This window comes from Silurus meridionalis, chromosome 12 (genome assembly GCF_014805685.1).
Source record: "Silurus meridionalis isolate SWU-2019-XX chromosome 12, ASM1480568v1, whole genome shotgun sequence".
Taxonomy (NCBI): Eukaryota; Metazoa; Chordata; class Actinopteri; order Siluriformes; family Siluridae; genus Silurus; species Silurus meridionalis.
In genome coordinates, this window is record NC_060895.1 from 13,472,195 (window position 1) to 13,497,538 (window position 25,344).

General features: G+C 33.6%; 2 protein-coding genes and 1 long non-coding RNA gene across 4 annotated transcripts; 2 read left to right on the top strand and 1 right to left on the bottom strand.

The window, feature by feature from the left end:
• Window positions 1-121: 121 nt before the first annotated feature.
• Window positions 122-5,175, top strand: LOC124394120 (cytochrome P450 2M1-like). Its single transcript, XM_046862205.1, is given in 10 exon segments — window positions 122-489; window positions 1,161-1,323; window positions 1,428-1,577; window positions 2,204-2,364; window positions 2,609-2,788; window positions 3,029-3,170; window positions 3,389-3,576; window positions 3,688-3,800; window positions 3,802-3,827; window positions 4,175-5,175. Coding segments are annotated over 10 exon segments (1,506 nt in total). The 5' UTR covers window positions 122-291; the 3' UTR covers window positions 4,360-5,175.
• Window positions 5,176-5,848: 673 nt separating this feature from the next.
• gipr (gastric inhibitory polypeptide receptor) lies at window positions 5,849-20,354 on the bottom strand. 2 transcript variants are annotated; one of them, XM_046863085.1, is made up of 14 exons: window positions 20,078-20,354; window positions 16,216-16,356; window positions 15,037-15,133; window positions 13,652-13,759; window positions 13,401-13,522; window positions 12,574-12,680; window positions 11,075-11,228; window positions 10,164-10,317; window positions 9,854-9,914; window positions 9,702-9,771; window positions 9,195-9,283; window positions 8,454-8,589; window positions 8,295-8,336; window positions 5,849-7,247 (listed from the first exon to the last, which is right to left on the bottom strand). In XM_046863085.1, the coding sequence occupies exons 2-14, from the start codon at window positions 16,270-16,272 to the stop codon at window positions 6,903-6,905; spliced, it is 1,542 nt and encodes a 513-aa protein (XP_046719041.1). In that variant the 5' UTR covers window positions 16,273-16,356; window positions 20,078-20,354; the 3' UTR covers window positions 5,849-6,902. The 2 variants fall into 2 exon arrangements, with proteins under 2 accessions (XP_046719041.1, XP_046719042.1); XM_046863086.1 differs by lacking the exon at window positions 20,078-20,354 and adding an exon at window positions 15,962-16,019 and having other exon boundaries at window positions 16,216-16,301.
• LOC124394692 lies at window positions 20,351-20,991 on the top strand. Its single transcript, XR_006927538.1, has 2 exons — window positions 20,351-20,600; window positions 20,729-20,991. It is a non-coding gene; the product is annotated as an uncharacterized LOC124394692 (long non-coding RNA).
• Window positions 20,992-25,344: the final 4,353 nt, after the last annotated feature.

Genomic DNA, 25,344 nt, shown 5'->3' on the forward strand with positions numbered 1-25,344 from the left:
GAAATTGACTGAAATAGATCACTTTTGAAATACCTAATCATTTAGAGAGTAGCTTTCTACAAATATTGGACACATTCCCTAGAGGCAGTTCCCTTGTGCACGGTTATTTTTCTTGTGTGCTGAAGCAACAGTTTCCATGGAACTAATCTATAAGTGGTGAAAGGGAGGGAGACTGAACGTCACTATCGCACATCAGCAAATAAGTTGTAGGGTCACACCGTTACACTGTTATGTGTTACAGACCTGCAGTAAACACAAGTGTACCGCGTTGCCACTGTGAAATATTTTGTAATGGATCTGTTTTTTGCTTTACAGGCCAACATTTGGCCTTTATTCATTGCCGCTGTGTTTTTTTTTGTAATATGGAAGAGACACGGTAAGGAATATGAACGTCACTTTGGAAGGTTGCCTCCAGGACCTGCTCCTGCACCCGTGGTCGGGAATTTTTTTCAGGTTTATGTAAAGGAACCATACAAGTACTACCTTCAGGTTAGTAACGGTATCATTAAATAACTTTGCTATTTTGTCAGGAAACTTTTTATTAAAACGTTTTTAACGTTCATTTTTGAGTCTCTGCTAGACAGTGTGTGCCTTCTATGTGCTGGAAAAGTGCACTGTACATTACTTGAATAAAGTGCAATCCCCTGCTTAAATATTACTACAGTAAAAGTACAATTGGGTGCACTCGAGTACCAAAAGTATTATATTTTTAAACGTTATTTTCTTAATTTATGCAGTTCAGCGTTCCATTGTTCTGCATATTGACAAAACAGCATGTTTTTTTTTTCAGAAATGTAGTGAAATAGAAGTAAATGCAAAATACTCAGATAAATAAGATACCTAAAAATGTACTTAAGTACAGTATAAAACCACTGTCTTACTACCGAAGTGCTACTGTTGTTAATACTATTACTACTGGATTACTAATAAATTAATTTAATTTACAAATTAAAAATTAGTTGAATCCAATGAGCTACTCTGTATTGCCAATAGTTCTGGTCTTCTGGTCATGTGGTAAAAAAGAATACCTTCTAAACGACATTAATTATTTAAAGTTGACTCTTGATTATTGAACACAAACGTTGCCAGTTCCAAGAAAGAGGCATAATTTGATAAAGGAAGATTTGTTCACTTAAATTTTAAAAAATTCTCTCAAACAGCTTAGTAAAAAGCATGGATCCGTTTTCACTCTTTGGTTTGCCAACACACCTGTTGTGGTGATCTCTGGATACAAAGCTCTGAAAGACACCATGATTGGCATGGGTAATGAGTTCAGTGGCAGAGCAAACTACCCTCTCTTAATGAAGGTCACTAATGGATATGGTGAGTTAATTACATAAATTAATCTTTAGGTAAAAATAAGTTTCATAGTAAAATTTTATTTCAATATTCTTATATGAAAATTAACAAAAAAAATAAAATTACAGGTATTTTGGTCAGCAGTGGAGAACGATGGAAGCAGCTTCGGCGGTTCTCTATATCTACCCTGAAGACTTTTGGGATGGGTCATCAGAGTATTCAGGACAAGGTGAAGGAGGAAGCCAGCTGTCTTGTGCAATCTTTTGGTACAATTGGAGGTAATACCTTATTGCCGTTTAATTTAATTTGTTTAATGCAAATGCCTATTTTGATAAATGATTAAAAACGCTGAAATGCTAAAACGCAGTTTTTCAGTGGGTGTTTTCAAAAACAAATCATGTAAATGGTTTAACCAAAACTCTAATAAGTTTTTTTTTTTTGTACTTACCTTTGCACTTTGCATTTACTTACCTTGTTCGTGTAACCCTATGCAAATAGAATGTGTTGTTTTCTTTACATCAGGTTAAGTCTGCAAAAGGAACGTTGGTTCAATAAAATAATATGCACAACGAATTACTTTCAGTAACTTTTTAATACAAGCATTATCGCTAATTACAGCTCTAGAATAACAGTATCTACAGTAAATTACAATACTTCATATATTCACGGTTTTCTTAATCTGTGTCCTTAATCTGTGTCCTAATGAACCAGTATCAGGATCTATTTATTGATAGAGACTTTGAAGCACCGCTAAGGTCTCTCTGGATAAGGGTGTCTGCCAAATACTGTTAATGTATTCGTAAATGTACAGTACATAAACCATTCACTAAGTACATGCACTTGGATGAGAGCAAATTTTATGCAAAAAAAAGGACTGAGAGCAAGACATTTTTTTCTCTTACAGACTCTGCTTTCGATCCAAAATACCTGATACATAAAGCAGTGTGCAATGTGATCTCCTCAATCATATTTGGCCAGAGATTTGAGTCTGATGACCCAAACTTAAAACTCATGATGGACGCTGTCGATGACTACTTCAAAGTTTTAAATAGTCCACTTGGACAAGTACTGTATATTGACCATCCACCTATATACATGTCAAATAACAAAGTTAATGACGCTTTTAGGAAATATATATTTAAAAATGTATTTATTGGATAAATGATAAACATTATACACTCAGTGAATACTTTATACTATGATCTAATCATGTAGATATGGGCCAGCAGCTTGGCTGAATTTAATACACAGTTTATGTAACATGACTATCCACCCCTTTTTTTGTAATATGCTTTTTTTGTCATTACAGGCATATAATATTTTCCCCAAAATTGTGGGTCTTTTTCCTGGCCAGCTCCATGACATGTTTTCAAAAGTGAAAAAGGCCAAAAGTTTATTTAAGCTTGAAGCAGAGGCACGAATGAAGACATTTGATCCTTCTTCAGCCCCTAAAGATTTCATTGAGGCTTTCCTATTACAAATGAATGCGGTAAAACCCCTCTTTGCATGGTATTTATGCTGTCAATGTATTTTATACTTAATAAATCCTGTGATAACAATGTGATTGGGAGGAGACTCTACACATTGACATCATTATAAGCTTCTGAAATAAGAGTAAAAAGACTCTAAGATTGATCATTTTACATCTGTCTTGGCACTATACAAAGACATATTAATATAGGGCAGCCATTAGGCATATAAAGAGAAGTAAAATATCTATCTTTTGCAGGAAAAGGATAACCCAAATACAGAATTTCATTTCAATAACTTATTGAGCACAATATGGAGCATGTTTAGTGCTGGCACTGAGACTACATCTTCAACAATCAGACAGAGCCTGCTGTTAATGATGAAGCACCCAGATATCCAAGGTAAGAAATGAGTTTGAAATTTGATTGACATATGACATTTAATCATACATCATATATTGATATATTACTACGAAGAGCTTCACTTGTAGAACAGGCAGTATTGGATGTAAAATGCTTCAGGTTTCATGTATCACTAACAAAATATTTGTGGTGTGATTTTCTTTTATATGTAGTTATTTAATACTGTCATGCTGTGTTGTACCCATCATCTTGAATAGCACGAGTCCAGAAGGAGATTGATGAGGTGGTGGGGCAAAGCCGGTGCATTTCCTTCGAAGACAGGCAGAATATGCCATATACAGATGCAGTCATTCATGAAGTTCTGCGCACCCAGGATATTGCTCCGACTTCTGTTCCACATAAAATGTTTTATGACACCGAGTTTAAGAACTATCTCATACCTAAGGTACTTTGACTTATGCACCTACTGTACAGAGCTTTATATACATATTTTATTGCACAATAACTGGTGATTTTTGTGTTTTTTTTTTCTGAAACTTATGTGTTTTGAATCTAGGGAACCATCATTCTTCCTTTGCTGTCATCTGTGCTTACTGACCCTGAGCTTTGGAAGAACCCTGACAATTTTGACCCAGCCAATTTCCTTGATCAAGAGGGACGATTCAAAAAATGATGCATTTGTTGTTTTTGGAATGGGTGAGCTGAAACCTAGGATATGCATTATGTTACTTTTTTAAAACAGTTAATCATATTAAACATATTCATTTCAATGAATATTAATATCAAATGTAATAACAAATATCAAATGTTTTTATGGTTTGGCCTTTCAAATGATCATGATAAACTATGATATTTATACCTGGTTTTATATACTGATAAAAATACAATGCTTAATGTGGAATATTATCCTTATTTATTAGATTATCATGCAATGCAAAAACAGATAGATACAGAGATACAGGTCAAGAGTTTCAGAAAATTTGAACATGAAATATTTATTTTTACCTAGTCACTTTCATTTATCTATTTTGTCCATTGCACAGGAAAACGTGCCTGTCCAGGTGAAGCTCTGGCCCGAGTGGAGATCTTTATTATAGTCACCTCTCTCCTCCAGCATTTCACCTTCAGGGCCACTCAGCCACCAGAAGAGATTGTCACCACTCCTGCTATTTGCAACTTCGGCCGTTTACCTCGTTTCTATGAGTGCTATGCTGTGCCGAGGAAATAAACAGCTGTCTTCCAGAATGATATTTTGATATATCATTTGAAAATTAAAAAATACAGGGAAAAAATATAAAAACATTTCCCAAAAATATATGGTTGTAACATTAGATATTTGATTATTGAATTTAATGACATAACAGTTTGTCATAACAAGAATATAGACAAAACAATTATCTTTGATATAAAAGGCACCAAACAAGTAGTGAGACAAATCTATCTTAAAATAAGATATAAAATAATTAAAAACAAAATCAGTTTACTTTTTAGTCTCTACTTTACTTTACTCTGTTCCTTTCCTTTTTCCCTTATGTTTCTTCTTGACCATCTTCTTTTTTCTTCAAAAGAAAAATCAAATAGTCGGTCAGCTTTATTATATCGGGCACAGCTCCAGAGCTGATACACAATAATGCTAGAATGGCTTTTAAAAGGCGTGGCCAGGTGCACGGCCAGGATTCTTCTCATTGGGGATGTTGTTTAGCAACTGGTGCCATGCCTGTGACAAAATCCCGAGTATGTTTCTGCAGATATGCCTGAAGTTTCTTTTATTAATTTGTAAACATTTCCATTTTCCAACAACATCGCTGATGGCTTATGAAACTGTGATTTTTTTCTTGTAAACATGAAATATGTAAATTTACTTCAATTGCTTAAATTAATTAAAATAATTTATCGAATTAAATGAGAGCAGTACAATATTCTACACATATTAACCAACACTGTTAACTCTATATAACATTGATTTTTTTGTTATTGTATAAATTACTTATGTGCATAATTTCTCCATTGTTGTGCTTATAGAAACAATAAATGAAAAAAATGATGATGATGATGATTATTATTAGTAGTAGTAGTAATAGTAGTTCAATAATGAATTATTATAATATAATATAATTATTATTATAATAAAATAATAATTCAAAGTAGAAGAAGTTTGTTGAAGAAGTAAATGCTTTGACCAAGCAAAGGAAGGCAAACACCAAAAGGTCTATAATATAAACTGCCAAACTGACTCTCAGTTCAGAGTTCTACAATTTTATTTCATTTTAGGAATCAGATCTCAAATACTTTGTGAGTATTTAATAGATTTAAGAAAATGAAATCACACACTGTTGCACTTGTATGTCAGTTTGTAAGTTTTGACGTATTGCATGCTTGAACTCAAACAAACCTGAGTTTGTTCTCAATTTTTGATTTGTTAAGGAAATTAAATTTGAAGAGATTTTTGACTCAAAAAAGAAATAGTTTTTTCTTAATAGGCAAATTCATGTTTAGAGTAATAAAACTCTAGTTAATATTAGTTTATATTAATGATGATTTAAATAAATCTGCAGGGCAAAAGTAAGGGTAAAAAATAATCAAATACACACATCTGACACTATACTAAATAATTACAGGATTGACAAGACAGTCCTTTATTTGAGCATTTAGACAATTTTCCATTGAAGACATTTGTTCTAACATGAATAGAATCTGAAATGTACATTGTAGCGAAGCTGTGTAAACACTTTAGGTAGTACCATTAATATCAGCATACCATTAAGTAAACCTTCAATTTGCTTCTTATGCATCTGTGTGGTGCATGGATTCAGAGTTTATTATTTGTGTGTGTGTGTGTGTGTGTGTGTGTGTGTGTGTGTGTGTGTGTGTGTGTGTGTGTTCTGTAATTGTACAACAGATCAGTTGCTACCTCTAGTGGGCAGTTTTACTAATTTAAGACCAGGTGACAAATTTACATAGTATTCTTTTTAGCCTTGAAATGTTTTTTTGGTTTTGTATTTTGGGAATAAACAATACCGTTTTTTTGTTGAAAAATATTTGTTTATGCTTGCTTTTCATTGTAAATTCTGATACCTAACAGAAAAAACACCAGCAACAATATATTTCACTGATCACAAGTTCTGCCACAAAAGTAATAATATTATCAATAAAATCATTGTTATACATTGTGATACCATAAATAGCAGTCTTAATGACATGTAACATGTAGAACTACTACCTACTTTTAACTAACTGTGTAAAATAGGAAACATTTTTAAGATGTCTTTTTTTTTTTTACCTGTCTCTATCTGACATTTATTTTTAAACTAATAGTTTTTATGAAAATTGCCCTAATTAGATGCCATTGTTATGCCAGACAGATGGACCACAATATCAAAAAACAGGCACTATCACTGTTGCCCAAAAATGTAAAGAGGTAGACAGTTACAAAACACAGCGAGAACAGTCACAACAGTTGATTTGGTATATTTTAATTTAGATCCTCCATTTTTTTTTTTTATCTTTAAAAAAAGAAATCGTTTACACTGTTCCTCCATGTTGCTGGTGTTCAGAAAGGATCCTAAAACAGCACACAATAGAGGTTCATTCAGTAAATACCAAGGATTTCATGTACTCTTAAGAAAATTTAAGCATCCAGTTACATCCAGTTAAAATTTTGCACTCCTCTGAAGATCATTATATATATATATATATATATATATATATATATATATATATATATATATATATATATATATATATATATATTTCCACTGTGGTTCAAAGCCCTTAGCAGTAGCTATCAGAATATCCATTGACTCCATCATGTTGACATTGGGCCAGCTCTGGTGTTTCTAATCCGTTCACCACTCGCTTATGGGCTGAAATGTAACAATATGCCCTGCCCTTCTTTGCTCCAGGGTGATGATGCTGATGAAGGGAAATTTGTGTGGAGGCTGAAAGAGGCTCCATGCTCAGGTGGATTCCACTCTCCTCAGGACAGTCTATCTGGCACACCTGGTCTTCATGTCCAGTAGCTCCCTGTAGTATGTGGCTGCTGGTGGTACGTTGTTCATCCAGGGTGCTTATTCCCAGTTTAAGATGACGCCATTTCTTCTTAATTTCTGATTGTACCTGAGATTAGAAATATGATGGAGAGAAGGGGGTGAAATTAGGAAAGATGATTTCTACAACTTTGTTTTTTATTTTGTTTTTAGGCCATATTATTATTTGAGGTAATAATACTATGTATATTGTCTGTAGTATACTATTCATATATAGATGACTAACAGTTGTATAGCAAACAAGTGGCTCTGATCTAAAAAGGATCACAAGGTTTTGCACAGATGTGTCTAGTCCATGCCAGCTCGAGTGCACATTGTCAATAATACAAAACCAAAACCAAAGAAACTCATATAATTGTTCACATAAATTTTCTTAAGATTAGATTATTTACCCAATTTCTTCTCAGTAATGTATTTTGTTGGCATACAATTATTAAATTGAAAGTATTACACCTCCTAATGTAAAAATGTGATAAATGTGATAGGTGTGGAGTTGAGATAGTTTGAGAAGTTTTGCATATATCTATTAAACCTTTCTTCTATTCTTGCAATGCTTGGCTTAACTACAGAACTCTGTTTACTTAGTAATGCAAAGAATATGATTTCTATATGATTTGAATATAATAACCAGGAGCCTGATATTGCGCAAATGGAAAGACAAATCTCCACCTACTTTTAGTTGCTGGATTAGGAATCTTATGCATCATCTTGCAATAGAGAAGATTCGGTACTTCACTAAAGGCTATAGTCATACAGCTGACATACATTAAGCAACTTACATTAAGCAAACTTAATATTTGCTGTTTGACTTTGCTGTTCTCATCTCTTCTCTTTTTCCCTTTTTCTTAAACAATTATTTGTTTTTGCTTTGTGCATATATGTATATATTAACCTGAGTGTATATGCATATAACATAATGTATAATAATGGTGCAGGTGGATAGGTATCTCTGTTGGAGCAAAAACATTATTATTTTTTTTTTGTTTTCATTGAAAATGTTATATTATGTAAAACACTAATAGAAAAATTTGAATATATAAAAAAAAAGAAAAGAACACAAGATGTGGTAGGTTCTCGTACTTTTAAGATTAATATACATATGTCTGTTGTTTCTTACCTCTTTATTCACAAAACAGTATAAAATGGCTACTAGAAGACCCTGCAGAGGATCACAGAACAGAGCAGCTGCTTGAATGTGTCAGCTGTTTAGCATTTATTTTAGCAAAAACACATAATATTCTTTACCATGCACAGTAAATATATGCCATAGCTATACCTGAAATGAGTTAAAGAAGAGCTCAAAGAAGAGCCAGATGGTCCGTAGTAGATGAGTCTGGTCCTCTGTCACCACAGAAAACACCACTTTATGTATTCCCAGAAGGGGTATGAGGGTCAGGGTAGACTTGGCCAATCTAAAAACCCAAAGGCATTTTAGTCTAGTCCAGCTATGTTGCCCCTTTACAATAAAAACAAATGGTTGCTTAAAAATTATAATTACAATTTAATACTAAGTAATCCTTACAATTTTACAGAGATGTCTAGTCACTTGATTATATACCTAAAGATTTGGTTGATTAAAAAAAAAAAAGGTTACAAAAACATGCTACACTAGCTAGACAATGGTTTGTGGACACATAACCATAAGATTCATATGTGCTTTTTGAATAGTTCACATTTAGTTCCCATTTGCTTTTATAATATCCTCCACTCTTCTGGGAAAATATTCCACTAGATTTTGTATTGTGGTTGTGAAAATTTGTGCTCATTCAACCACAGCGTAATTAGCAATGTCGTGAGGAGACCAGGGGTGCAGTCAATGTTCCAATTCGTCCCTAAATTGTTTAATAGGGTTGAGGTCAGAGCAAAAAGCATCTAAAGATATCCAATACAACTTTTTGGCAAGAGTTTGGGGAAGAACCACATATAGAAAAAGTCAGGTGTCCCAATACTACTATCTAAAGATTAGAATCAACAAATATAGTTATAAAGATAAACTCTATAATGCATGTGGTCTTACCTGAATTTATAATCAGTATATCTCATCTGGTGTGCTTTAAATTTGGAGACAATTATCTGAATAATCCTTATGAAAATGGAAAAGTTTACCTGCAATATATCATGTTTATTAGAAGACGCAAGGAACATTTTAAGGCTTAACTTAATATACAATTAACTTTAGTGTAGGTATTAATACACATGATGGCATAATACAGTAAGCACTGTAGCAGTATCATCTTGCATCTACTCAGGTTATATTAATTTAGAACATATTAAGTATGTACTAAGCCACAAAATTCCCTGGAAAAGCTATTCAAGAAAAATATCTAAAGGAACAAATGTTCCTTTGTCTAAACTATACATGCCTAAATGTACATATTTATAAACACGTGTGTGTATATACAGAACAATAGGATATAGAAAATGATATGATTGTATATATAGAAATTTTAACGAGAACATTTTTAATTTTTCCCAACTTCTTTGCAATTAAGACTTTAAAGAATATTTAAAAAATAACACTTACTAAAATAATCATGAAGATAGGAGCTTCAATAATCCATAAGTGCAACATGTTTTCATTCTTCACCCAGCACCTTGACAAAGATATATATTTTGCAGTCTTTAAAATATAATTGTACAGATTAGTCTTTCTTTAACACAGCTGATAAGGCTTACCCTGTGTTCTCATACAGGTGGCGTAATACTATCCATGGTACCACATAGAGTACTGGAGTAACTAAGGAAAAAAATCAGAGTAGAAGTTACTGTTCAAACAAAAAGTAAAAAAAAATGCATAAAAATGTCTTCTTGACCATATTGGTATATTGCGTTTTTAACTCAAGCAGGGTTTTACGAGTGTAAAATTGTTGATTGTTGAACTAAGGTAATGTATCCTATTGTTGGACCAATAAGTAACAGGACTAACAGTAATGCTACACACATCGATACCAACTGCCAAATTCTCTGCAGCCAAAAAGTTACTGACCCCAGCCGAGAGTAAGGTAACCACAGAAGTAGCTGTTCTCAGAGAACACAAGCAGTACCAGAAGGTTATGGAGGTACAGGCCTTCCACTAGCAGCCAGAGGTAGCTGGCTCCCATACAGTACTGCATTGCCACTTGAGCTATGCGGCAGCCAGACTGTGAATGTAGGCAAAACAGACATAAACATAAGACATATGTATGAGGGTAAAAAGGCTGTCATTTTCATAGACTGAATGTGTTATGGAAAATGAAGCATGAAGATGTGCACAAATTGGTCACACGTATGAGAACATTTAACCTTTTGACCATCTAACCATAATCATAACATGTAGACGCTCTTTAAATTTGGTTTTCTAGAATGGTTTTGCATATTATAGCATTACCTTCGAAGGTTCTAAAGGGCATAGTCTAAATCTGTTTCAACATGAGCTTCATAAACATTACAAATTCTAGTGGAAAGCCTTCTTTTAGGCTGTCTTAGCAGCAGAGGGTGCATAATTCTGTATTTATAACATAACTTTGGAATGGGATGTTTAACGAGCACATATTAGTGTGCTATAAATTATTAGCAAATAAAAACTTTTACTTTTTTTAACTATTTAACAATTATTTTTATTAAAATATATGATTAAAATATAGCATGTTTTTTCCCTTATACCAGATGCTCTTTTTTGCTGGTTTAAAAAGCATGATTTCAAATTTATTATAATTCTTAATCAATAAACTTTAATAAACAGATTACCCATCAGATAGGGCTAAATTTATAATTGTCTTTATTGCAATTTTAGACATTTGCAAGACATTAGATTTGACCATATAACAAATAAATAAATTGTTTAAAATTTTCTATGTACTGTATATGTTTGTGGTTATGTATGTGTGCACACCCATCAATGGGCATATTTGCCGAGACCTGGTCTCTGAAAACACGGGACAAGTCACTGCTGTCTTGGAAGTCAAGAGTATTATTTTTGAGAAGATCATCACGTATAATGACGGTCACAGCACGCAGGATGAAAGAAGCAAACAGGTTGGCATGGATGTAGTTACGGGTGCAGCGCAGTTTCCTATAACAGAGAATACACAAAATATTAATACTTTCCTACACAAAAGACTGATCAGCAATATGTAAGCATGGATTTTCAAGTAAACTTTGAAGAAATTTCCTTATTGAACAGTTTAGCTAATTATGAACAACAATTATGAAAATTCTAAAGTTGACCCTATAAAGAAGAACGTTTTAGTTAAGCAGGTGCTCTAGTAAATCTCTAATTATTATGATGTGCCTATCACTTCTGTTGCATAACATGCAATTAAGAATCAACAAATAACTGCTTAACATTCATCAATACTTTGTGGATCCATTCTGTATAATTACATTTTAACAGGCTAGAGTAACATCTTGTTTGTTTGTTTGTTTGTTTGTTTATTATTTGTTAGTTAGTTAGTTACTTATGCCATTTCAATGCTGTAATTAGTCATTATTAGCCAGAGTACACTACAGATATGGCTGCAGCAAACTCCAACCATGTCACACATTACCCCTTTTACTCTCACCTGACTGCGATGATGCACACATACTGTAGTTTCAATCCCCTCACACTATAAAAGAGACTTTGCTCACTCACTGACTATGAAATATCTGCTTAGTTCTGCTAACACATCTCAGATCTGGCTTGTCCCTCTGTTTTTTCTAATGATTCTGATTTTGCCTTAAATATACTGGGTTAAAATGACCTGACCTATTTTTGCTGATTGGCATCTTTTTACCTGCAACTGAATTTGTTTAGCTGCCTGACATTTTGTAGTCCTTTATAGATTATTAGATTGTGTAATTTCATATTAAATCATAGAACACAAAGCTACTGGTGGTTTTCACAGAGGAGCACAGAACTATCAGTGAAGGCAGCATAAGCATATACCACATAACAAATAAATGACCCTAATAGAAAATGTCATTGTTAGCACCCATTGCCATTATGAATAACAACAGTTAAGCTGACAACACATAGGCAAAACATATCATCTCATAGCTGGAGGCCTGGAAGACAGCTAAATCATTAAAGAAATGTGCTCCAGAATGCTTAAAAAACAAAACAATATACAACTGTGCTGCTAGCATGTCAGTTGTCTAGCTTTTTCTTATGCATTTTCACACTGCAAATGATAATGAATAATAAAATTAATGCACATAATTAAGACCCACATGTAGATTTACTATGTAATTACTGTAGTGTCACATTGGCAAACTAAACCTTTAGTTGGTGACATTAGCATACTATACCGATACCAAGTAGCAGGTGAAATGTTCTGTATAGACAATTCCCATGACAGTTGTAGACAAGATGACAAATGATCTTTTTCTTTATAAATAGGATTTGAGCATACTTGACATAATCAATTAAGACTCACTTAAAAAGAAGCAATATAATCAGGGCCAGTGTGAGGCTGGCCAAAGACAAAGAGTAGCCAACTGTGTACATCACTCTAAGGTAGACTAGGACCCGTATCTGTTTCTCCTGAAAAAAAGCAAAAACAGTATGAATTTTTAGGAAACAGATAGAGAGTTGTACTAGAGTCTAGCAACAACACTGCAATAGCAACAAAGCTCAGTGACAAAAACAAGAGATCCCGTCAGACCTCAACTATACCACCCCAATCACAGGGAAAAATCTACAAAGAAATGTGTTTGAAAAAAAGAAGGATTTTGTTTTGGCATGACTAAGTCAAAGCACAGACTTATTACCAACTGAAAATCTGTGTCATGACCTGAAAATGCCTGTCTACCACCATTCTTCATCTTATTTGGTTGAGTTTAAAAACATTTCCATTGAGTAATGTTGAAATTCATGTATATGTATGTAAATATAACTGTATTACAGTTTATTGTTTAAAGGGAAATGAAATAAATTCAGAAATAGGAAGAAATGGCTCCAGGCTATGGGCCCACTCTCTTAATATCATAGCTTCATATCTTGCCATGCACATTTCCTTTGCATAATGTTGCATTTTGCATGTCTATTATGGTCAGCCTCTGGCCAAAAAAAGCAACATGATATGATAATGATGCTTTTAAAGTTAGGAACACTGGCCCTAATCTTGTCTTAATGCATAAAGTTCAGTTCATGTTTCATATTTCAGCAACATTTAAAATGAATTACTGTGATTGGACAGCAAGGTGCAAATACCACATATTTCACAATCTTTTTATTTTTAAAATTATTAAAATCATATTGTACCTGTTCTTTGTGGTTGCTGCTATCTGCATTGCATTGTGAGTGGTTTCTCCAGGTGTGGCTCATGTTGTTGGTGTGCCACTGACCATCTGGACCACATTCCCTTAGGACAAACCCACTGTGTACTGTGTCAGGTATGCATTACATAAGTCATTTATTATTCACAAATCTTGTCTTGCTGTTATTTACAGTATATTACTGGTAAAAAGACACTGACCATGTTAAACCATAATGCTCTAGGCAATAGCAAGTACCTTGATCATACCAGGGCAAATACCAGGGGCAGGGCACTTTGACTGTTGTATTGGGCTGCCCATCTGGCCAGCAAGCATACTGATCGAACATGCGTCTGCAGACCAAACCTGAGGAAAGGATAACGTGCTGTATTTAAACAGAATTGACCAGCTGCAATGTCATGTGAATGCCAAAAACTATATCTGCTAATAATTGTAGTTATTTCACTGCATATACCAAATGCAAACAAGAGTTTACAATCTATTTCTTTGAGGATTAGATTAGATCAGATTAGATTAGATTAGATTAGATTAGATTAAACTTTATTGTCATTACACATGTACAAGTACAAGGCAATGAAATGCAGTTTAGGTCTTAACAGAGTGCAATAGCAGCACGTGCAGGATATACAGTGTTTACATAAGTTACATAAATTAAATAAAATGGTATTATAGGAGTAATTTACAGATGTGTATGTACTTGAACATAATAATAATATATGAACATAATATACAGATGGCTATTACTTTAAACTGAAATTTACAGAATGATATGTACTATGAACATAATATATGGCTATTACTATAAACAGAAATCAGGTGGATATATATACAATGGTAAGTTAGGCAATGGTGAGCAGCAATGCAATGGATATAGAGTAGTGCAAATTAATTAACTACAGACAGAAGCTATCTAGGTAACAGTGCAATGGAAAAAGTTATTACATATACTGGTCAAGTGTGAAACATTAAAATAACATTATTGTATAGGTATGAAGCTTTCACAGAGAGATGGTTTCCACCTGACACTGTACTTTTACTTATGACATCCTAGTTATAGGATCTAACTGTTGTCTTGGTTAATTTCTTGGCTGGCTGTCACATGATGAGGACGAACAAAAATGGGTGCTCATGTCCTTAACTATGTAAAGTTTTGTCTTCCATTTGCAAAGGCTAATTCCACTACAAAATAATGCATTATTATGTTATTACCTTGTAACGTAATTCAATGGTATTTTAACCTTTTTAGTTTATTTCAACAAAAACAGCTACTGTAATCCACGCTCTAATTTCTTTCTCATTCTTTTTTTTCTTTCGCCTAACAGTGACCTCTGTTAACAGAGATAAATAAGCACCATACCCATGAACATTATTCAAATTAACATTACTGCACTTTTTTCTCTACCCATTTGGCCACATACCTCGCAACGTAATACATTAGCATAAACTCAGGGCAAATGCTTCTTCTTCCTGGGTTATAGTAAATGGAATCTTATTGATATTTGGCCACACTGTCTTGGTTATTACACCTATTTTGAAACTCTAAGCTTTCAGAGCCTTAAACATTTGGTATTATAACTCCACATAAATGTGTCATGTAATGAAAATGGAAAGGCATAATGTACCTGGGAGGGTTGGGTCTGAGCTGATATTTGATATGCACTCATTCCGATATCGTTCCCATTCCTGCAGCATGTGCTCGATTGTATTCCCAGAAACACACTGAAAAACATACCATATGAGCCAACAACATATAGTTTATGTTCCTTAAACATTTTACTCAGTAATGTTTGAATCATTCAGTGTCTAAATGAGCTTACAAATATGGCTAGAATTGGACTTAATGCATGAGGTTGAATTTACTAAATATTTTTTATATAATTCATTTGAACCATTTTAAAAAAATGTAACACTTCTATGTTTAAGGGATATAATGCAGGAACACAATAATTCCAGACAATTTTAAATGACATCTTCATTTAAAATTGTCTACAATTGTTCTCCTGAAGTTAGGTGAGCGGCTAATGTATTAGCTCTATACAGCTCTTAAATTCAATGGCTATGTGAGCAGCAGAAAGAAACAATTCCTCCTGAATCTTTAGATTCTGTTGTATACGAGCACTTTAGGTTCATGCTAAGTTACAACAATGACAGCCAAAAATCTCTAGAGAGAAAAAGTGTTGAATCTGCCAACTTGAAATGTCATAATACTACAAAGTTAGTATTATGAGTTCTGAATGTTCATGTATCTGACGTCACCATTTTGAGCCAGTGGAACTAGACAAAAACAAACAAACAAACAAACAAACACACACACACACACACACACACACACACACACACACACACACACACAAACACACACTCAAAGTTACACTCACACACAAACACACTCACATTACTACGAACAGAGTACTAAATATTTTCCACCATTTTGACTGAGTGGAACTAGAAAAACAAACACACACACACACACACACACACACACACACACACACACACACACACAGTACACAAAGTGTACACAGTCAAAGTCTCCTTCAATCATACAGCATTTTCTGCTTGACATCACTGCTGTGATCGGGAAATAGCTGCAGATATGGGAGTTCTTTATTGAAGCACACACACACACACACACACACACACACACACACACACACACGCACACACACATGCACACATATATCAGGATCAAAACATCACTGTATTGAATTATTTTAAAAAAGTTTACATTTTGCTACATTCATAGTAATTATATATTTTAATTAAACATCTCATTTAATAACTAGAAGATGTTTATATACCTCAAATCCATACAGGACAGACAGAGTGAGGAGTAGGATAGTGGAGAAGCTCTTCATCGCTAACAGAGTGCCACAATGGGGTCAAGACATGTCAGGACTGAGCAGCCCATTGTTTCACAGTTACAGGCTCTTTAAAGGCACCTACAAAAGCAAAAAACAAGAAACAGCAAAGGAAAGAGCCATAAGCTTGATGCATATGATAATGAAAATCAGTATCAAACGTCAACTAGGCAAAATAAATAAAACTAAAATCATGACCTACATCTGGCAGCACATCAAATCTAGGACTGTGCAAAATCTGTGTGAAAATTCTAATACAAGAAATCTGTAAACAATCTCTACAGCAGAATTTCTGAATTTTACCATAAACCCATAGCTTAAATTGCCAAATGAGGAAATTCAACCTGCCACAGGAGCTGCTGAAACAGTTCTACTTGGCCATCATTGAGTCTGTCGTGTCTATAATCAAGAGACTACAGCAGACAGTCAGAACTGCTTAGAGAATTATTATTGCTGCTCCCCTGCCCAACCTCCAAGATCTTCACACCTATAGAGTGAGGAAAAGGGCTAATAAAATCACTTTGGACCCCACACACCCAGCACACTCTCTCTTCGAACTGTTGCCATCTGGTTGGCGTTACAGAGCACCACACAAAAACAGTTTTTTTACCCGCAGGTTATTCAATTAAAATATTCATAACTATACATTGTCCATCATAACTGACACATTTATACATATTATCTGCATGGTACATTTGTAAACTGCACACTTGTAAATAACATATCTGTAGATTCATTTAAACAACATTTCTACTTATGCATATAGTGCATTATTTGTCTGTTTTTCTTATATTTTGTTATATTCCATCTTTACTGTGTAATTCCTATGTTTGTCTGCACTGCATCATATGTATGTCTGTACTTTCTCCTCCAATAAAAGCTCCTGTTGCCAAGTCAAATTCCTTGTGTGTGTAAATATACTTGTTTATAAAACTATTTCTGATTCTGATTTTGATTCTGAATTCTGTCTTTTACACTTAGTTTCTAAAGTTATTAACTTTTAAACATTCCTTTGATTAAATCCTATATTATTGTTCCTAGATGGAGTCTATCAGTATTACCTTTAATAGTCTTAATGGACTATATGTGTATAGCTTAAATAACGCTTTGTTTTCCATTCTAATATTTAATGCTGAAAGGATATTCTTAAGAATTGAACACACAATAAACGATTCCTCTCTGGGGAATGATGAATGTAATGAAATCTTTGAGAGAAGACACTCAGTAAAGTGGTTCCAGACTGTCTACTGGTTCTAATTTAATTTCCATCTAATATACTATTGTCAGAAACATGTTACTGAATAAATGAATTATTTAAAATCATTGTAGCTTCGTAGCTGATTGTTAATTTTATCTAGATTTCTGTATAAGAAGTGTCCATTTTCTGAAGTTACTTATGCATTATATCCTGAATATTAAAAGCATTTGGCCTTAAATACAAGTTTTTAGATTTGGTATTGTGAGTAAAAGAATGTAAAGCAAAACAATGAGATTTTGACATCTGCAATAAATCAATTTAGGAAAAGGGGACACAAAAATGTGAGGGAAATAAAAATACTAAGGCTACCTTTCTGATAATCCCTGAACTCCTGACAGTGATTGGGTTACCTAACTGCATCATATGAAGTATCATTTATAATTCCAGCATATCATGTCTACCAAATAGGTCTGGCAAATATCAAGTAAACAAGCATACTTTTGGGCTGGCAGATCCATCACCATTATATCTAAACAACCAAAATTTGTTAATCACACAAAGTTTTGTTGTACATAGGGAAAGCAGGGATCTAGCTACAAATAATAATATAAAATATATGTAATAAATAATAATAGCACCAGTATGGTTGTTTAAGAAATAAAAATTGCCGCCATGATGCTTAGTGTGAATCGGGATTTTCCTAAGCCCTGGGAAGTGCAATTATTTAATTAAATTTAACACAGCAACACATAAATTCAAAAACAATGTCTATTTAGAATATTTAACAATAGTATATTGTACAATAGTATGAATAACAACAGAAGGTGGTAACAGGTAAGCTCAGTATCCTGCCTAATAACAGGAGCAAATCAATTATGCGTTTAGCATTTAAAAGTGGAAGCTCTTAGATAAAGTGTAATGAAATTGTTAAATCTCTTCCAGAGATTTCTTGAAGTGTAACAAAAATAAGTGAATCTTTAGGCCAAAAGTAGAGGGGATGCACCTGCCAGCTAACCTAGTGGTTAAAAAACATGCTGGAATGTACAATATGTGAACAGACATGTATGTGGCACATTCATAAGCACCCACTCAAGATACCCACTCAAACGATCAATAAGAATAAGACTAACCCTAAATTAACCATGAAAGACAAACCCAAATGATGCTTCATCTATTTGTTGACAGATTAAAGAACCAAATGATTTTAGAGGTTTTGGTGTTCCAGACTTGAAAAAGCATATAAATCAATAAAAGGAATGACATAATTGGACAGAGAAACTATCTGAGATCCAGGTATACAAAACAAACAAGAAAAAGAATGGTGCTTTAAATGATTGATTCACCCCTAAAGTTAATATGATAATATTCCAGTGGGATTCAGAGAAAAGTTTCATATGTGTTAAGCTCATCTGTAAATACCAATGCTATCACTTAAATCAGTGTTGCTGCAGTCTTCATCAGTCCTGCTCGGGAAATCTACAGTATCTTTGCAAAAAAAGCTGACAACACAAATAATCTAGGTCATCTACTAGGTGAATCACGTAGGCTAGAAATAGGATGTAGCTCACTGTCTTGTAGCTACTTCCATAAATTATCCCTTTTGCCTGTGTACACTCAAAACTTACATAGAAAGACTATCAGATATCTAAAATTCTGAATATAGCTTTCTGAATTTTAAAAGAGCTGATCTTGTGATGCGATCATGAATTATACATTCAAAATTGGTGGATTCTGTCATCATAATCTACTTTTAACTGTTCTTTCCTTTTTAACCAAAGCTTAGGAGTTGGTGTATCTTACTGTGAGTATAGGTCTGTGTATTGGCTAGAAAAAAGCAAGTTGTTTTTTGTGCTTGGTTTGAATCAAAGCGATTGAAGACATGTAAAAGAAGAATGACACACACACACACACACACACACACACACACACACACACACACACTTTGCCAATGGCACAGACAGTTAAGAATCATAAAATGAGAAAAGTTTTCACTTCTTTTATTACCAATATAGTTTTACATATGTATGTCTGTATATATATATATATATATATATATATATATATATATATATATATATATATATATATATGTATATATAGTTAGTATAGTTAGTAAAATAAGTCAAACTTTATTTTTTCTCATTCTATGATTGTTACGTGTCTATGTCAATGCCGAAGTTAAACTATCATGCACCAGTAATTTGTTTTTGTTTTTTTACTAGCAGTTCCAGTGAACTCTTAGATTTACATTTACAGTACCATTTATGGCACTGGACTCCCTTTCCAGAGCGTCTTACAAAAAAACTGTGATCTACCCATCAGTAACACTCTAATGCTGGTTCATAAGATCACACACTATGAAAAACATTCATTTAAAAAATTGCAAAAGGAGAAAAAAGGTTGGAAGAGTTGGTTTCATTCTTTTTTAAGAAAAGTTATAAGAACCGCTAATGAGCATGAATCGCTTTCTCCTGTCTAAACCCGATAACCACAAGCAGAAACTATTAGTGTCGAGATTAGATTAATGCACGATGCTCGGGTTATACTATATTTTAAATAAGTGTTATGGAAACAAATGACAAGAGTATGAATTGAACAACTTACCAGTTGACCCGTTCCTTGTGCGAGTTTCTCTTCTCTATCACCTGAACTACATTATGCTTATGAAGCTCAGCAGCTCCTGTTATTTTTTTATTTTTTATTATTGTTAAACGCGGAACACAGGCTAGTTTTGTCTTGAAGTTCTAAAATGAAAGAGAAAAGCTCTAGGATGATATTAAATTAGCATCCCCTTCATTTCCGACCCGATGACATGATACAGTGACTTGTCACTCCCGCAACACTGCGAGCAGTTCATTAGAATCGCCACTTTTGAGGGGCTCGCGCGAACACCCACCCGCCCACACACACGCGCGCGCGCGCGCGAGCGAGCAAGCGAGCGCGCGCACACAGTCACCCGGAGCATGAGTGTGATGGATGGATCGTCGCTTGCGTTTATTAACTGAACGCAATGCCCCCAAACAACAACAATTTTGAGATGTAACCATTCAGAAGATGACAACATTCCTGCTTTCTATTTATGGACGGAAGTGCAATATACAACACCCCTTGAGGCAAGAAATAGCAGGTGAATATTTGCAAGTTTGTCTTTACAAAATAAGCTAGAGGTCATTTATTACACTTGCTTTGTAAATGCATGTCTGTTTCCTACGTGCAAAACATAACAAACTTTGGTTCTTTTTGTTCACCTAACAGCTAATCAAAGGTGTGGTGTCTTTGTTCACTGATTGGCATGTTGACTCAGGTGAGCTGGAGCTGGAAATAGAAGTAACAACGTTGGAAAAGCATAACCCTCTCATTTTATTTCATAAAAATGGTCATGACAAGACAAATGTTACACTCTTACAGCTTTAATAAAAAAAAAAAAAGTTGGTTTGTTTGTTATGGTAATGCTGCTTGCCCCAACCTCTGACTACTGATTATGATCTGAGTTGGTGTAATAAATGTTTTTTGCCACTCCCCTTTGTTCAACAGCCCTTGTTGATATCACATTGTTTCATTCTAGACCTGAGTACACCTGGAAATAATGAAACAGTGGCTATTTTCATATCACATCTAGAATATCTTACTCACACCCTATATCAATATACTGGCACGCTTAATGATTCTGTGGGTCGTGGCCTTTTTCCTATCTACCTCAACAAGCGTTGATAGCACTCGGCGGATGCCCATATATAAAGCGACTTAGACTTATCTCACTTATTTTACCAATCAGTTGAGGGTTAAGGGCCTTGCTGAGGGGCACAGGGGTGGCAAAATGAAAGGCAAAAATCTGATTTCACCATGTTGCCATAGGTACTACGTAATTTTTGGTTCTCCTTGTAAAAGAATAACAAACTAATTTCAAATAATCATTACTTATAGGGTCTTTATTCAAACTAAAATATTCTTGTTAAAACTGCTTTAAAAAGTATTTCCCCCTCAGATTGTCATTCTTGACAGTTAAATGTGGTTATATGACTGACTAAAGCACCACCATGACGGTTTCCCAGGGAACTAGTGCCGTTTTCTTGTTTCCTTGCTGAGTGCTAATAGCAAATTCATGAGAAACTGAGGTTTCTTTATAAGACAGTGGCATGTCTCTAAATGCGCTAAATGTGTATGTGGTGGCCATTACAGCACATCACTGCAGTTTGGATCTCTGTGGTATCTTATAAGCTTATTATTATGCTTGATTTTCATTCTTCACTATGTTAAGTCTTAGTTCTTCTTTGACTATTGTGAAAGGTTTGTTCATTTAGTTCTCTGCCTTTGTGTATATTTATTGGCTTAACCTATTTACCCTTGCTCAATTAACTTTTTGTTATAATAGAACTTTATTTTAGACTTTTCTTTAGACTATTCTTTAGTGCATACCATCAGCCTATTCATAATAGGTTATATATATATATATATATATATATATATATATATATATATATATATATATATATATATATGAAATACATACAAATTTGTATAGGGAATTATTTGTGTATATTAGACAAATTAATACAGTAAGAAAATGTTTTTGCCTATCACAGACAAAATGTGATTTTTTTTTAAAGCATTTGATTGTGACTTGTATAAAATGTGTAGAAAGCTTATATGGCACAGAGCTTTTGGAGATGAATGCATCACAGATGGTGAGGGCTAAGTAACAAATTGACTTTTCACAATATTGTACCTTCTTTTAGTGTGATTACTGAAATGCACTACATGCTGCAGAAGTTTACTTTATAGTATAAAAATCATTTCAACATGAGTGTAACTGAAATTGATTGAAACAGAAAGGATCTGGTTTAAATTGGGTCATTATTTGTAAAATATATTTTCCATTATTTTACTTTCATTTAAATTTTTGTAAAGACATTTGTAACAAACCAGTATTTTTAGCTAAATCTGCTGATAGTACATTTACATATACATTTGCGGCAATTAGCAGATGCCCTTATCCAGAGCGACGTACAAAAGTAGTAAAGTAGTATAGTATAGTATAGTATAGTATAGTATAGTATAGTATAGTATAGTATAGTAGTAAAATGGTAAAAGCTATAGGGATTTGCTTCTTTCTTGATTAGATTCATGGGTAATAAGAGCAGCATGGGAGCCAAACCAAAGCACCCTAGAGTAAATCTGCAGCCAGTGCATTACATCGTTGTTTTATGAGCTGTATATACGCTTGGTAAGCTGAAGTCATCATGAGAATTTGCTCAAGCAAGGGAATAGTGATTTATTGAAAATGCAGTATAAGACAACAATATTCAGAGACATAAGAAGTTTTTATAAAAAGTTCTTAGCTTTACATGTAATCAAAACCAAAATATTACTTAGTTTGTACTATGAAATTAAACAAAAATATATACTTATTTATTAAGAAAATAGATGTTGAGGACAGTGACAGGTGTTTGGCTTTGTTCAAGACTCCTTTCTCACTCAGTTTCCACTCAAGCTGCCAGTGTAACTAACCACAAAGGTATTCAGACCAAAACTATTTAAAGTGGATCATAACTGTATAGAAGAGGTAGAAAATCTCTTGCAAACAGTTTAGAGTACCTGGTAAGATTTAAGTAAGTCTTAACTTTCTGATAAGTTAGTGAGTTTGTGAGTTTAAATACCAGGATTTTATGATCCCAACCCAAGCTGCTACTGCTGGGCTTCTGCACAAGGCCCTTAAACCTCAACTGCTCTTGTTGTATAAATGATATAACTGTAAGTCACTCTGAATGAGGTCATATGCCAAATGCCATACATGAAAATGTAAATGTAAATTTTAATGTAAATCTATTTTCCCTTTTTATTAGGTGTGCTGTATATTACTTTTGTAGTATAAGACAAGACAAGATGTGCCCTGTTGTTTCATAATTCCATGTTTATTACTGATCTTATTTTTTATTTAAATTGCCACACATACAAAACATTTAGTAACCCAATTTAGAAAATGATATACCAAAGACAATAATCTAAATTTGTTTCTGTGAGAGCCCTGGTATCAATGTCATATTAAACTATATAAAACGAATGTTTTATTTTTCCATTTTAATCCAGTATATATGATGATGCGAGATTCTTTAGTGTACTTGCAAGATAACACTAAGGATCATTCTCACTGAAGCTCAACATTTTTATACTTAATGCACCTCTTCTGAATTGTAACTAAAATGTATTTTAAAATATGACATTAATCATTCATCATGTCTAAAGACAGATGATCATGAAACAGCAATTTTGGTCCACATGACTGTGTCTGGAGCAGCTCTGGTACCAAACTTAATTTAATTGGATTTTGGAAGCTAAATGATGACAAATCTTTGCAAATTACAAGAGCCACTTGTTCTCTATGTTGCAATAATTTAGTTAACTCTATTCAGTTGTCTTAAGGATTTCTTTTAAGAGAACAAAAAGAACTAATAAAGGAGTGTGTGCGCTTTCAGTCCAACATGGATGAAAATAGGAGTTTATCAGTTTACCATATATTTGTTTAACATGTAATTATGGTCCTCTAGTAGTGTAAACATTACCAGAACTGCAGTAAGAAAAGTCTAAATGTCAGGCATATATATCCAATAAAACATATAAATAATTATATCATGAATGAAAGCACCAGGATGACTATTATTTTGTATGCTGATAAAGAAAAGCTGACATGCTCAGTGCTTAATATCTCCTATGTCACCCACATGACAAAATCAACGGCACTTAATTTCTTATAATCTGAAGACAGTGTGGGGGAGGTCAGCTCATAACAACGCTTGTTTACCAAGCTTGAACTGATTATCTTATTACTGGGGGATTAATCTGAAGTAGATCATGGTTCAGGCCTATAATTACCCCATATAATTATGGATTTGAAGAAATTATTAAACACTTTAAATTATATGGTGCTTCAAGCATCCCTTGGGCTAAATTTTGAAAAGAAAGGAAATGGTGTATGCTGTATCAGCCAGGGTGTTATGGACAATTTCATAGCTGTCAGAATGTGGCCTAAAGTTAGAGTTGTTTTTTAAATGCTTTTTAAAGCACAGGAACATGTTCAAGTTATCTGGTGTTTGTACGGATTTAAAGTGAATCTTAGTATCCCTAACACAGATAAACTGCACACACTGTCTATCACTCATATGGCATCTGTAACCACATCTTGTCATGTGAATGGAGTTTTATGAAATATGCGTACGGTGAGAAATGAATCATGAGTGATCCAGTGTTGTGAATTTCTTGGTTTATTTAGAAACAAGCCAGGCATTTCCTATGTGACAGCAACTTTACTTCTGTCTTCTGTATACTGTCTTAGCATAAGCTATTTTGAACTAAAATAGCATTCTAGTTATTCCAGCCCAATCCAGCATATGCACACTACACTGAATCATACCACTGATGTTCATATTGTTCAAATGTGATATTTGATTTTCATTCATTTATAAATTATTAACTGTTAGTTATTAATTATTTGAATGAATGCATACTGGAAAACATTCATAAATAAACACTACGAAGTCTTTTATTTTATAATGATTCTATTCTACTATTTGGAGAGGTGACTTATCAACAGAATAAAAATACAGAAAGTATAGACAATAGTAACTATAGTATACTAATTACATCAATGTTTCAGTGCAACCCCACTGAAATCACACAGAACACTGTATGGCAAAAAATGCTAACTAAACAATAAAGTTAAACATATTTGTAGAGTTTAGGGGATACAGTGTGAGATGTAGTATGCAGGATATAATGACAGAAAACCACAAAACCACAAATAACAAAACATTAATACAAATCTGGTAAACCTAACTTGACATTTTAAGCTGTACAAACTTAGGCACAAAGCTAAA